Source organism: Ambystoma mexicanum, chromosome 12, assembly GCF_040938575.1.
Source record: "Ambystoma mexicanum isolate Mex_15411 chromosome 12, UKY_AmexF1_1, whole genome shotgun sequence".
Lineage (NCBI taxonomy): Eukaryota > Metazoa > Chordata > Amphibia > Caudata > Ambystomatidae > Ambystoma > Ambystoma mexicanum.
The window spans coordinates 1,253,155,891-1,253,169,246 of NC_090936.1; the positions used below are offsets into that span (position 1 = coordinate 1,253,155,891).

At 48.8% G+C, this 13,356-nt stretch overlaps 1 protein-coding gene across 2 annotated transcripts in view; it reads right to left on the bottom strand.

Annotated features, from left to right (window-relative positions):
* The window catches only part of APPL2 (adaptor protein, phosphotyrosine interacting with PH domain and leucine zipper 2), a 697,737-nt gene that overhangs the window by 368,187 nt on the left and 316,194 nt on the right, over positions 1 to 13,356 (bottom strand). For both annotated transcript variants that reach the window (XM_069629945.1, XM_069629944.1), the window contains exon 6: positions 6,839 to 6,880. In XM_069629945.1, the coding sequence (XP_069486046.1) occupies positions 6,839 to 6,880 (42 nt within the window). The remainder of the gene's footprint in view (positions 1 to 6,838; positions 6,881 to 13,356) is intronic.

Sequence of the window (13,356 nt, forward strand, 5' to 3'; positions counted from 1 at the left end):
TTGGTCTTGGGATCTTTCAAGTATAAAAGGACATCATCAGCATATAGTGATATTATGTTCTAGACATTGGCCACCTTGATGCCAGCATCGAAAAATTGTTGCCTAAAGTATATGGCGATTGGTTCCAGGCCCAGTATATACAACATGGGCGAGAGAGGGCACCCCTGTCTTGTGCCCCTCTGTATTTCCCAGGATCTCGATATTGTCTGCCTGTCTTTACTCGAGCCATTGGAGAGTTGTAGAGTACTGTGATCCATCTGATGAAGCCCTCGCCAAAACCAAATTTCCTCAGAACCTCTACAAGCCACTCCCAGTAGATGGAGTCGAAGGCCTTGATGGCGTCGAGTGACAATACTGCCAGGTCTTCTTCACTCTCGTAAATTCCGGCCATAATGTGTTGAAGCCTTCTCAGATTGGCTGTGGTATTGCGTCCTGGAACAAACCCATTCTGGTCTTTGTGGATTATGGATCCTACCACTCTAGCAAGTCTGCTGGCCAGTATAGAAGTGAGGATCTTGCTGTCGTAATTCAGCATGGCCAGAGGGCGATAGGAGTCACAATCAGTAGGTGGTCTGTGTGGCTTGAGCATGGGTATGATTATTGTCTCTTTCATGGTGTTGGGCAAGACCCCGTTTGTGTAGGCCTCCTGGTAGACTTCATGCAGGATTGGGGTGAGAATAGATTCATATGTTTTATAGAACTCAGGCGGAAGGCCGTCGCTTCCGGGGGCCTTGCTGGTGGAAAGCGTCCTGATTGCCCCCTTCACATCTTCGGCAGTGATCTCCATCTCCAGTTCGTCTCTCTGTTCGGTGGTTATTTTGGGGAGGCCTATCCCTTCCAGTGTTTCTATTATTTCATCCTTGGGTATTTGGGCATCATGGGCGTACAATTCGGGGTAGAATTTGGCGAATGTTTCGTTGATCCCTAATTGTGTCTTGTGTGATATCCCTTCTTCGTCCAGTATCTCCGTTGGGAGGTGCTTGGGGTGTTCTCGCTTGCACAGCCAGGCCAGCAATCTGCCTGGTTTGTCAGACTCTTTGTGGGATCTGGCAGTGCATGTTGCAAAGTCGAATTTCTCCAATCTGTCCCAAGATGATTGACATTTCTCTCAGGCTTCCTTCAGCTTCCGTTCGACCTCTGTAGAGATGTTGGGGGTGGACTCTAGGCGGGAGATCTCTAATTCTTGTGCCTCAAGTGTTGTCCTTAATTTCCTGCGAGTGCCGCCAGCTTTCGACATTTCTCCCAACAAATAATCGATTCTTGTGTGGACTTTGTGTGGGGCTGAGTAATGGGAATAGATCCTTTCAGCTGGGTGTTGTTCCCTCCAGATGTCCACCAAGTTGAGTTGCTCAAGTGTTTCCATCAGGCCGCATGTTGCGGGGTTACTTGGTTGGGGAGGTGGAATTGATCTATCCATAGTTACATCCGTGACACAATTGAAGTCCCCACCCCATATAAAGGTGCTGCTACGGTGGTGTGCTAGATTTGCGCTCATTGCTCTGAGGTGTGACGGTATTCCATGTTGTGGAAAGTATGAGTTAACTAAGCAGATCAGAGTTTGCTCAATGGAGCCCCATATTATTACGTATCTTCCTTCCTTGTCAGACTCGCACCCCTGTAGCTGGAAGGGCACATTTGGGTTTATCCATATGAGCACTCCCCTCGCATATTTGGAGTAAGGGGAACCTCTCACGGTCCCATCCCAGCGATCAGCTAATTTGGAAATGGCGTCTTCTGTGAGGTGGGTCTCTTGTAACATTGCAATCGAGACTTTTTCTCCAGAGGTAGGATTGTATGCGATTCCGTCTGAGATACGAGCCCATCCCCCTCACATTCCAGGTCATCACGTTGAGCTGCGACGCCATCGGATCGGTGTTTCGGGCCAGGCAGGAGCATCCATCCCCGGGGGCTGGTACAGCGTCGATCCGCAGCGAACGGCCTGTAGGCAGGAATACACTGGTTCATTAACTCCTGGGTCGTATCTTGCATCCATCTCATCTTTATTCAGCAGTAGTACTACGAAGACTGTGTAACAAATGAAACTGATAATAAAACTCAAACTGGTGCGCCCAGCGACTACAACTCTGTCGTGGTGCTCGGGCTCTCTCGAGCCGTCTAAACCCATCCGGGTGTGAGGCGCGAGTTGGGTCAGGCAGTAACTGGCCCGACTGGGTTATTCGCTGGGGGTGGGGCTGGGGCCCGGCGGTGAGGCCGAACGAGGGCCGTTTCGTAATAGCATACTGTAGGTTGGATTACCTTCTGGGATCCGGCTTCTTGCATTTTCTGTGTTCCTTCATGGCTGCATGTGGCTTGCTTGAAAGTTCTGATGGGTTTAGTCCTCCGTACGTGGAGCGTCCCTGCCGTCAGCAAGATTATCATCTTCCAGCCACATGTTGGTGGCATCTGGATTGTCCAGGAATATCGCACGCCCATTATGAATGACTTTCAGGCGCGAGGGGTAGAGCAACCTGTATTTCAGATTCAATTGACAAAGCCTTGCTTTTATCGGTACAAAAGAATTCCTCTCTCTCTGCACTTTCTGAGTATAGTCTGGGTAGATGGTTATCTTAAGAGTCCCCCCGTTCGATAGGGCCTTCTTCCATGGAGTGTCTAAAAATAGTTTCCCTATCCTGGAAGTTTAGTATTTTAGCTATTATTGGCCGTGGATGCGAGCCAGAAGGGCGCTTTTGGAGGGACCTATGGGCCCTTTCGATCGCGAAGCCCTGTGTCATCTTCCCGGCCCCAATCTCTTGTAGCAGCAAGGTTTCTACGTAGGTTGTGGTGTTCGAACCTTCACTTCCCTCGGGGACTCCCAGGATCCTAATGTTGCCCCGTCTAGCCCGGCCTTCGGCCTCCTCGGCCCTCTCTTCCAGGGCAGCTACTTTCCTCTTCCAGTCAGAAACCTCAGAGTGTAGGGCTGTGGTAGCCCCAGCCGTTTCCTCTGTTGAGTTCTCAATGTTCGACACCCTCTCCGTTAAGTTATGTGCGTCTTGGCGAATAAGTTGGATGTCTATTTTAAACTCGTCGATCTTGGAGTCTATGTGCGTCCTTAGTGAAGCAATAGCCTCCAATATTTGGGAGTGGTTATCTGTAACTTCCCCCTCACTCGTCCGGGTGCTTTCGGAGGGGCTAGGTCTGGCTTGAGTGGGGGTCTTCGTCTTGGCCGAGACAAAGGAGTCCATAGTGACTGCTTTAGCTTTATTCCTGGCGGCCATATTGGGGTAGCAGTAGTGTTGTCCCTGGGGCTCAGGAGCTGGGTTGCTGATGGGGGTAGAAGTTGGGACCCCCTTCTTTATCAGGGCGTTAATTAGGGTTCCCAAGGTAACCGCGTCCGATGAGTTCAGTGAGGGTATTTGGGAATGATTAGGGGTGCTCAGCGCTGGTGCTGTGTGCTCACCCGCTCCCAATCGTGCAGCCTTGTGGAGCCGCTGCTACTGTGGCACCGTTGTCCTTGCTCCCTGGCTTAAGGCTTGCTGCTAATGGGGCCCCTGGGCCTCTACAGTTGGGCTGCTGTCAGGGGGTAGGAATCGTCACCCCTTGTTACAGGGCTCCGATTAGGGTGCCCAGGATATTCGTGCTCAGTCAAATGCAGGAGGTTGGGTGAGAGCAGGGGTTTTGTTCGCGTGTGCTGTATGGTCGCACACACCTTAACATGTAGACTTATGCAGGTATTGCTGCCGTGGCGACGCTGCACTAACCTCTTAGCCTCTGGCTTATTGGGGGGTCCAAAGGCTAGAAGTGTCACTGTGACCGCCCTCCCGTTCTCCCTGCTTCGGGAGGGTTGCTGCTCAGCAGATGGGTGTGGCTTCGGGTAACCAGGGGTTGAGAATGACGCTGTGGCCGCTCTCCCGCACTCCCAGCCTCGCGAGGGTTGCCGCTCTGCAGTCGGGTGTAGCTCCAGGGATCCGGATGCTAGAATGTCACTGTGACCGCTCTCCTGCACTCCCGTCCTCAGGATGATCGCTGTGCAGCGGTCTGGTGTAGCTCCAGTGCCCGCGTCCTCCCTCGGTGGGCTGCTCGCGGCGGCGTCGCGTATCGTGGTCCTGTGCCGGTGCGCAGGTCCCACTGTACTGGTCCTCGCACAGTGAAGGGGGAGCAGGGTGAGGGCATGCAAGTCCGGTGCTGGCTCCAGTCGGGTGTCGCTCGGGAGTCCGCACCCCGATGCAAAGTCTCCTCTCCCCCCGTGCTGCTGTACGATCTCCAAGTGTCATCTGGTGGAGGATCTCTTCACGGGGGCTCTGCTAAGTGGCGCGCGGCGCCATCTTGGATTCACACGGAGCGGGGAGGGAGTGCGGTCTGGGACCGTTGTCACTGTCCAGAGAGTCCGATTACCTGGACCGACAGGCGGATCGTGACAGGATCCTCTTCCCCCAGCGCTACGTTCTTTTTCGTGGGTTAATGCTTCTCTTACGCCGGCGAAAAAGGATCAAGAAACGGCGTCTCGGCCGGAGCTCGGCAGATCAGCCTCTGCACGCCATCGGCTCCAGGCCACGCCCCTCAATCAGTCGTTAAGCCCATCAGTACTGGGAGGCTGTCTCCTTCAAGCCATTTCTTGCATTTTCAAATCTGCACCCATCACCCTCAAGTCAACTGCGGTTAGGATGCTTGGTATCCTTATAACTTGATTTTTTTTTTTTACCTTTGTGGATACAATTTTGCGTCCAGGGTTAGCTGGTGGCAGGGCTTATTTTTCTACCACATTTTTTAGTTTTTACATGTGCACGTTTGCATTTTAACACATAATACGATCAACAGTACCATATGTTCATAAATGCCCCTGCCACAAGATGTTTGCACGTCTTTTGACCATTTTGTTCTTTGGCCTCCTTCCTGCCCCCTTGGTCTGGAATCGCCATAAATGGAAAGAGATTTTCTGAGGCAAAGCCTCTGCTATCCAGGGGAAAGTGGCAGTCCATGTGTGTGGCTGGATGTGGGGGATAGGACAGTCCATACACAGGTCACAGAGTATCTTATTGGCAGGCAAAATGTTTGGCCAGTGGCGGTCTAGGATAGGAGAGACACATGCCAGTTTAAAATGGTACACACTCTTCCCATCAGAGGACCTGGTGGCGACTTAATCCAAATCCTGTATTTAAAAAAAGGACGCCTGCAGCCAAATCGAGAGATTATCGTTGGAGCCCTACGAAAAAGTGCAACTCGCAGAAGACCAGATGACAACCATTCCATCTGACCAGCATCGTCTCCAGCCACGTCCTCTTGAAGCACTGCTCATCTGTCCTTATTTCAAGGCCCTCGTTGATGCTTTGACCCCTGGCCTGTTGGGAACAACCAGTCTCGACCCATGTTCAAGGCTCGTGCCTGCTAAGTCTTCCGAAGTGTCACTGGACCATCCAGTCGACTACCCAGACCTCCCCTGGGCTACCTTGCTGCAGTCGTCACCATTCTAAGTGCATCCTTGGAGGTTCTTCACTGTGCTACAAGATGCACGCTCCTGCATAGTCAGTCTTTCAAGCCCAACAGAAGCCATGCATAGCCTGTTTCTTTTGTTCGCCAACCAAAGATTGCCAATGAACTGTAATGACTCCCATTGAATACAGTATTTAATGTCTGGGGTCTCCTGAGGTTGCCTGCTACGCAGAAGTCTTCTTCCTTTTGTTCCAAAGGCGACGAGCTGGCCAGTCTCTGGAAGCATTAAACAGGTACTGCAACCAACTTAAACTAAAACCTGCTTCCGAAAAGGACCTCTGCACCCACAACCCCTGGATCTCCTTTGATTGGTCCAAGCTCAGCAATGGGCCCAATGAATTCAAAACCTCCGACGCAGTGTCTGGGAAACTCAGAGTAAAGAGTGGGGCAAGATAACATACCGGTTTCAGCCCCCCCTCCTTCAAAGGGACACTTGGAACACTTAATTGCTATCTCTGGAATTGTTCAATCCAACAGTAAACCTACCTGATCTTATATCTTCTGGAAATGGGGACTATGGAATTAGGATTGCTCAGAAGTGTTTTAACTGTACTCTTCCTATTTTGCAATTTGCCTGAGATTTCTGGTTTTGAATGAACTGTTTTTCTACCTCTTCACTTTATCCCAAACCGTTATTGAAAGTATTGCTGATGAATATACTAACTGATGCTTAACTTTAAGGTAAAGTGTAAGGGTTCTACAGAGAACCATCAATGGTGGATGCAGGGGCAGAGATGTCAGCCATAAAAAGTCACTTGCCATCTCAATTCCATACATACAGACAGCACACCATTTCTTACTCACTAAGAGTCCATTTAACAAGTGGTAGGAGTAGACTATGCACCCTGGTGGGTGTAGACTATGCACCCTCGTGGGTGTAGACTATGCACCCTGGTGGGTGTATATATGCAGTTGATGGTTGTGTGATAATGCTTGCATGAAAGTGTCCTTGCTTAGGTTGTATTTTAAAGGCCTAATAAATCATTGCATATTGTTGTACTTCTCTGTCCAACTGGAATTATTGCAGTGCTCAGCCACTCTCAAACCCCTCGCGAGTATAAGCCTTACCGCTCTGCTACCCCACCTGTCCCTACAGCATTATCCACTCTTCACTGGGATTAACCACTGAGGTGGAACAGCGGCTCTAGTGGGCATTTATAGAGATTTAGTCCCACTGCACCCCCAATCTCCCACTGCCTGCTAGAACAAGACCTACCAAAAGTAGCATTCACAAAAACAAAAAAGGACCTCCTCTTAAGGAAGGCCACACTAGGAATGCCAGACCCGAATGAACGAACACACAACCAGGGGAGAAGTTCTCAGAAATGTGCTATTGAAAACCGGAGCTTAAACATTTGATTGGACACCAACTTCACCCACTATATTGAAAGATGCAGGAATGTGAACTTACCATTGCTCGCTAGTCCGAAGAGGTCCTTTAAAGTGCTTACTTCTAGAAGGAAATAGAAAGAGGATTTTTTAGAGCGCCATGGCTAAAATCTTGAACTAGTTCACCCTAGTAGTGTAAGACCGGAGTAGGACCGCTCAGACGCATGTGCTATTGAGTAAAAGACATGCAATGTGGCTACGCAACATGAAGGAAAACTGAGTAAATTTACATTTTTGTTTCAAGTGATCATGGTGTGGATTGCAGCAGGAGGAGAGCACCTGTGTCCCTTCACACCGTTTGGTTTCATTCTCCAGCACTGGGATGTTTCCTGGATCCAATGCAGTGAATATTCCCTGGCATCAGAGGGGGGGGGGGAATATGCCCTGCAGGCAGATCCATGAAAGATCCAATGCTGGAGATTGAAACCAAACGGAGTGAAGAGACGCCAGGGCTACATAAGAGCAAAGAAGGACAAGTCTTTGGTCGCGTGATGGTAGAGCTTCCACAAGTTTCTTTGCAGCTCAAAATTACTGAAGAATAAATACATCTGAGAATTACACCCATTTTTTATTTGCCGCTCATAAGTAACAATATCATTAAAAATATCATATACACGTTGTTCTTCTTCCATTTGGAACCAATTCCAAACAAGAGCTCAACCTTTAATAGTGTTGTGACAAAGGCCAATCAACCATCGGCCCAAATGAAGGGAACCAGCATGAAGATCTTCAAATTTTCTATTTATTTTATTATATTTATTTGAATGTATAGAGCGCACACCAGCCCCGAGGCATCGCGGCGCGGTCACATTGAGGCTTGCCGGTTCCATGGGGAAGCAAATGTGGTTACAGGACGTTACAAGGCAAATACATTAGGTTACGTGAGAGACACAGTGTAGGAGGACATGAGGAGAGTGGAAATTACAACTACGACAGAGAGAGGGAGACATAACGAGCATAGGGTTACTTGAAGAGTGTGGTTTTCAATGTTTTGCGGAAGGCTGAGAGGGAGGTTTCAGCTCTTAGAGAGTATGGTAGTGCGTTCCAGAGTCTAGGAGCTATGTTTGGAAATCCGATGCCTCCGGTGTTAGACCTTTTGATGGGATGGATGCGGAGTTGCTTGGCGTGATGGGTTCTTTTTGGGCGTGTGGAGCTGACTTTGGTGATGGTTTCTGATAGGTAGGTGGGCGGAGAGACTGATGCATTTGTGTGTGAGGGTGAGGATTTTAAAGTAGACTCTTTCTTTGATGGGAAGCCAGTGGACGGCTCGTCTTGCCTGTCTGATGTGGGCTCTTTTGGGATGCTAAGGGCTGCTCAAAGCGCATTGTTTTGTACTATTCTTTGCCTGTTGTTTTTGCTCAGGTGCCTTCAAGGAGAGCATTACAGTAATCCAGTTTTGCTCCAATAGTGACTCGGGCGATGGAAAGGCAGTTTTGGCAGCTGAGAAAGGGTTTTATGGCATTAATGAGTTTGGTGGTGTGGACAGCAGTGGAGGAGATGGCGCTGACCTGGCGATTCATCGAGAGAGTGGAGTCTATGTATACTCCTAGGGTTTTTACAGAGGAAAAGATGGGTATGATGGTGTTGTCAATGTTAATGTTTTCGTATTCTTTGCTTCGTTTGGGCAGAATTTCCTTGGGGCCTATGAGGATTAACTCTGTTTTTATCCCCATTAAGGCATAGACCATTAGAAGCCATCCAGGTTTGGATGGTAGTGTAGAATTGAAGGAGGGCTGCCTTGTCTTGGTCATAATCGCCAGAGAGGGGGAGGAGTACCTGGGCATCGTCGGCATAGTTCGTGTAGGATCTGCCGAGCGAGTCTAGTTTCTCAAAGAGGGGCTTCGTGAAAAGGTTGTATAAAAAGGTAGGAGCAGTGCAGGATCATTGGGGAACTCCACAGTGGATGGTGGTGGGGTCTGCATTGGCCTGATCGGAGTATACTTTCATGGTTCTGCTCTCCAAGAAGGAGGTTATCCAGGAGGTGGCATGAGAGGAGAAGTGGGCTGCGTTCGATAGATGGAATTGTGGATGTCGTGATTGAACAGGTCGAACGTAGCAGAGAGGTCTAAGAGCAGTAGGAGGGCTGGTTTGCCCCTGTCCATTAGGTCCACGATTTGGTTATTTAGGTCTAGAAGGGTGGATTCTGTGCCATGACCTTTGCGGAAGCCCGATTGTCTCTTGCCTAGGATGGCATTGGACTCGAGGTAGTGTTGGATCTGTATGTGGGCAGCTTTATCAAGAATTTTAAGAAGGAAGAGGATAGTGGCTATGGGCCGGTAGTTGTTTGGGCATGTTGGATCTAGAGATGGTTTTTTTATGAGTGGACGGACCAAAGTTAGCTTTAAGCTTTGTGGCACGGTTCCTGTGGCGAAGGATGCATTGATAAATGCCGTGATTATAGGGGATAGGACGTTGGCGCACTCTTTGATGATAGATGGCAGCAAATGTCCCATTTGAAAGTGGATGGTTTGATGCGTTGAATGAGGTCAGCGACTTCTAAATCTGTGATGTCTCTGAAGGAGAAAAGGAGGTTTAGAGGTGTGGTGGGGGTGGGATTGGGCATCGGCATACTGTCCGGTTCGGATAGAGATCCTCGTTGTGACTGGATTTTATCTTGCAGAAGCTTGATATTATTAAGGAGGGCAGCCTGAATACTGGAGCAGCAAGCTTTGTCTTTGATAATTATGTCTGGGCTGGTGGCAGGTGTGATGAGGTCTTTGAATATGGTGAACATTTCCTTGGATTTGGAGTTCACTGTGGACATGCGCTGGTTAAAGGATTCAGATTTAGCCTTAAAGATGGCTTTTTTTGTATGTCGAGGAGATACTTTTGAATTCTCTAAGGGTGAGATCATTGGGCGTGGATTGCCAGTTGGCTAGTGCCATGCGTTTGGAGGAGCATAGAGCAGCTAGTTCTTCTGTGTACCAGGAGTTGGTATGCATAGACTTTTTATCTTTTTTGTCTTTGATGGGGGATTTGGCATTGATGGATTTAGTGAGGGTGTGTGAGTATAGGTTTGCGAGGACGGCGGGATTGCTGGCAAACACGGGTTTGAGTTCAGGAGTATCTAAGAGTTGGAGGAGGTTGAGTCTGGTCAGCTTTTTAGAGCTTCTGACTTTGGCTGTGGGGGGGCGTTTGAAAGCGTTTTAGTATTAGGATTTGTGGGGATAGTGAGTTGTGTACAATTGTGATCCGTCCGCAGCTGGGCCAATGAAACCCCCGATAGCCTTGCATAAAATTAAGGTTGCCCTCCCCCCGCCTTCTTTATGGCATGGAAATAGGGACAGCTACCGGAGTGTTGGGCCGGGAAAAGTTTGAAGCGAGATTGTGAGGAAAGCCTGTGTCCAGCCGGAGTGTCTACCCATTTCAGCTCTCTGGTTTGAATTGGGGTGGATGTCTCTGAACAGCCTTTTGGATTGGGAGATCTTGACAGTCTATCGAAAGACATTGGATCCTCCAGTAGGATCACTGTCCACGGATCTCATGAACGTGATAAGGTAGGCATATGGCCCGCTGATAAGTGACAAAAGGAATGCAGACACGAGTTTAGTAGATGCGTGTCAAGCGGCGGGAGAGCTAGGAAGTAATCACAGGTTGGTAAAAAAAGAAGACATTTCAGGCAGATTGGAGAAACACAATCAGTAAAATGAGGTCTTGTAAATTGTATCTTCGAAAGTTTCAGAAGGCATACTGGTGTACTACGCTTTCAAGATTTAGACTTAATATATTAGTGACTGGGGCGATTAGGCAGCCTAGAATGTGTACAGAAACAGCATCTTTAGGAACATGTAATGTGTGTGTGTGGAAGGCAGGCTACATACATGTGTGCATATTTAATGGGAGTGGTCAGCGATGCAATAGGAGAGATGAGGACTGCTGGGTGCTTGAGTGCATGATACTGCGCAGTTAAACACATTAGAGCTCTTTCTCGCATGTCTGGTGGGGCAGGGGAGAAGACATGTTAACCATTGCCACTCTGAAGCCGCTCTCTTGTGCTGGGAAGGACCGATTAAGGGGTTACCCTATAGTAAAGCGAAACCTCTGTGACCCCAGTGAGTGGATCTGGGGAAGGCTTAAGGGGTCAAATAGTGAGTGGGGATCAGTGGCTCCCTGGGTTTGTATAATGTGTATATGTGTCATGCCTGCCCCTGCTGCTTCTTCAGCAGGTACCTCTATGGTAACCAAGAAAAGAAGGCTGCTTACTGATGTGCCTGACAAACAGCAGTTTGCCCGTAGACCGGCAGCTAGACCGTTCTATTCACGCAACAAGGTCACTGAGGGGTTTCCATGGAGACGGCAGGTGTTTCTGGGACGCCAGGCTTCATATCCAAATGCTGTTTGCTAAGGTTGCTCTTCTGCGTTTTCACATTGCAACATTGTATCCCGTGATTTATAAACTAAAGTCAGCGTTCATTGCCGTTCCATCGGCATATTCTTGCACCACGAGACCTGGTACTCTGAACCTAGCTGGGTTACATGAGCTGTTTTTTATACTAACTGCGGTCCTATAAAGATCAGCCACCCTGCTCCTTCTGCGTTTCCGGCTACTGTCTGCCACGAGGCTCTGTAGCTACGGCTTGCCATAATTCTGATACCCAATAATGTTACTTCCTGAAACCCACCGACTTGACCTAAGGACAGTGCATTCGTGTTTCTGGCTCCTGTTATTGCACATCTCACTCCATTCCACTTCCTACTCTGCACATGTTCTCCCAGTTGTTCCTATTTAGGGCGCAACCGCTGTGAGTGTTGTATTGTATGTATGTATGTATTTAATTTTTATATAGCGCCGGTAGCCCGAAGGCATCAGGGCGCTTGTACATAAAACACTGCTGCTACCAGACTACAAGACAGACAACACGTAAGAGACGGACGATGGGTACAGCAGGCTATAGCGTGCCGGGTCACTGATGGCAAACCCACGCCCGGGATCTCATCTGAAGAGGTGTGTCTTCAACCTCTTCCTAAATGCAGAGTGATTAACTTCGGACCTAAGTGATTCAGGGACGCTGTTCCACAGTTTAGGAGCCAGCACAAGAAAGGATCTGCCCAGCCCTGTTTTTAGCTTAAACTTGGGCACGTGCAGGAGGCATTTTCCACCCGAGCGTAGATTTCTGATGGGGTTGTGGGGCATTATGTGTGTTTTCAAGTAGGCGGGCGCTGTGCCATAAAGGCACTTGTGTACCAGGCAGAGAACTTTAAACTTAATACGGTCTTCTACTCTGAGCCAGTGCAGAGCAAGCCTCTCTTCAGTAACATGGTCTCTCCTTTTCAGATTTTTTACTAATCTGACCGCGTTGTTCTGGATAACCTGGCAACTAGATAGATCCTTGGATGCAGCTCCCAGCAACAGGGCGTTCCCATAGTCGAGCCGTGAGAGGATGATGGCTCTGGCTATCGTTGCCCTGTTTGCTTCAGTAAGCAGTGGTTTGATAGCTTTCATCAGCCTGAGATAGTATGCTGAGTTTTTTTGGAGGAAGTTAGTCTGGGCGTGAGAGTCGACGACTGAATCGACCATCATGCCCAGAGTTTTTACCTTCGGAACCACCTGGATAATGGCGTTTTTGATTTGAAAAGAGTTGTACTCTACCCCTAGTTTTTCCAACTGATGACTGGAGCCAAACAGCATCAGTTCGGTTTTGGAGTCGTTCAGGCACATCCAGTTTGCCTGCATCCAGTCGTCAATTAACTTATAAACCTTGGTGAGCACTTCACTGTCTGTGGTATGGTTCCTACCCCCCAACTCCAATATGAGTTGGGTGTCATCTGCGTAGTTAGTAAATGACACTCCAGCTTTCACCAAAAGGCTGCACAAAGTGCGCATATATATGTTGAAGAGCATTGGGGATAAGCTAGCACCTTGAGGCACTCCGAATATGATGTCACATGAGTCGGAGAAACTGCTACCCCAGTGTACTCTCGCTTGGCGGTTGGAAAGGAAGGATAGGAGCCAATCAATGGCTCCCTCCGAGCAACCAACGTTCTCTCTAAGTGCCTTAATGAGAAGGCGGTGATCCACCAAATCAAACGCTGCACTAAGGTCTAACAGCATCAGCATCCCCAATTTGTTATCGTCCAGCATCGTCAGCATCTGATTCTGCAGATCTAGCATAGCTGTTTCAGTGCTATGGGATGCTCTAAAGCCGGATTGTTGCTGATGCAGAATCTCCTGGTCCTCAACAAAGTGTTGGAGTTGTTGTGTGGCTACCTTGTCCAACAATTTGAGAACAAAATTCGAGTTTGTTATAGGGCGAAGATTTGCGGGATCTTTGGGATCTAGTCCAGCTTTTTTAACTAGAGGGGTGATGGTAACTCTCTTCAGATCTTTAGGTACCATACCCTCATGAAATGACGCGTTCACTATTCTCCGAAGGATGGGAGCAATATATCCTTGTGTTGAAGAATAATACCCGGGGGCAGGATGTTCTCTGCGCAGGTAGTGGGTCTCATGTTATTCATCACCTCTAGCATATCTGCTTCTGAGATGGGGTCAAATTTAAAGAGTTGTTCTCTGGCAGGTGCGTTCCCTTCGGTGGGGCA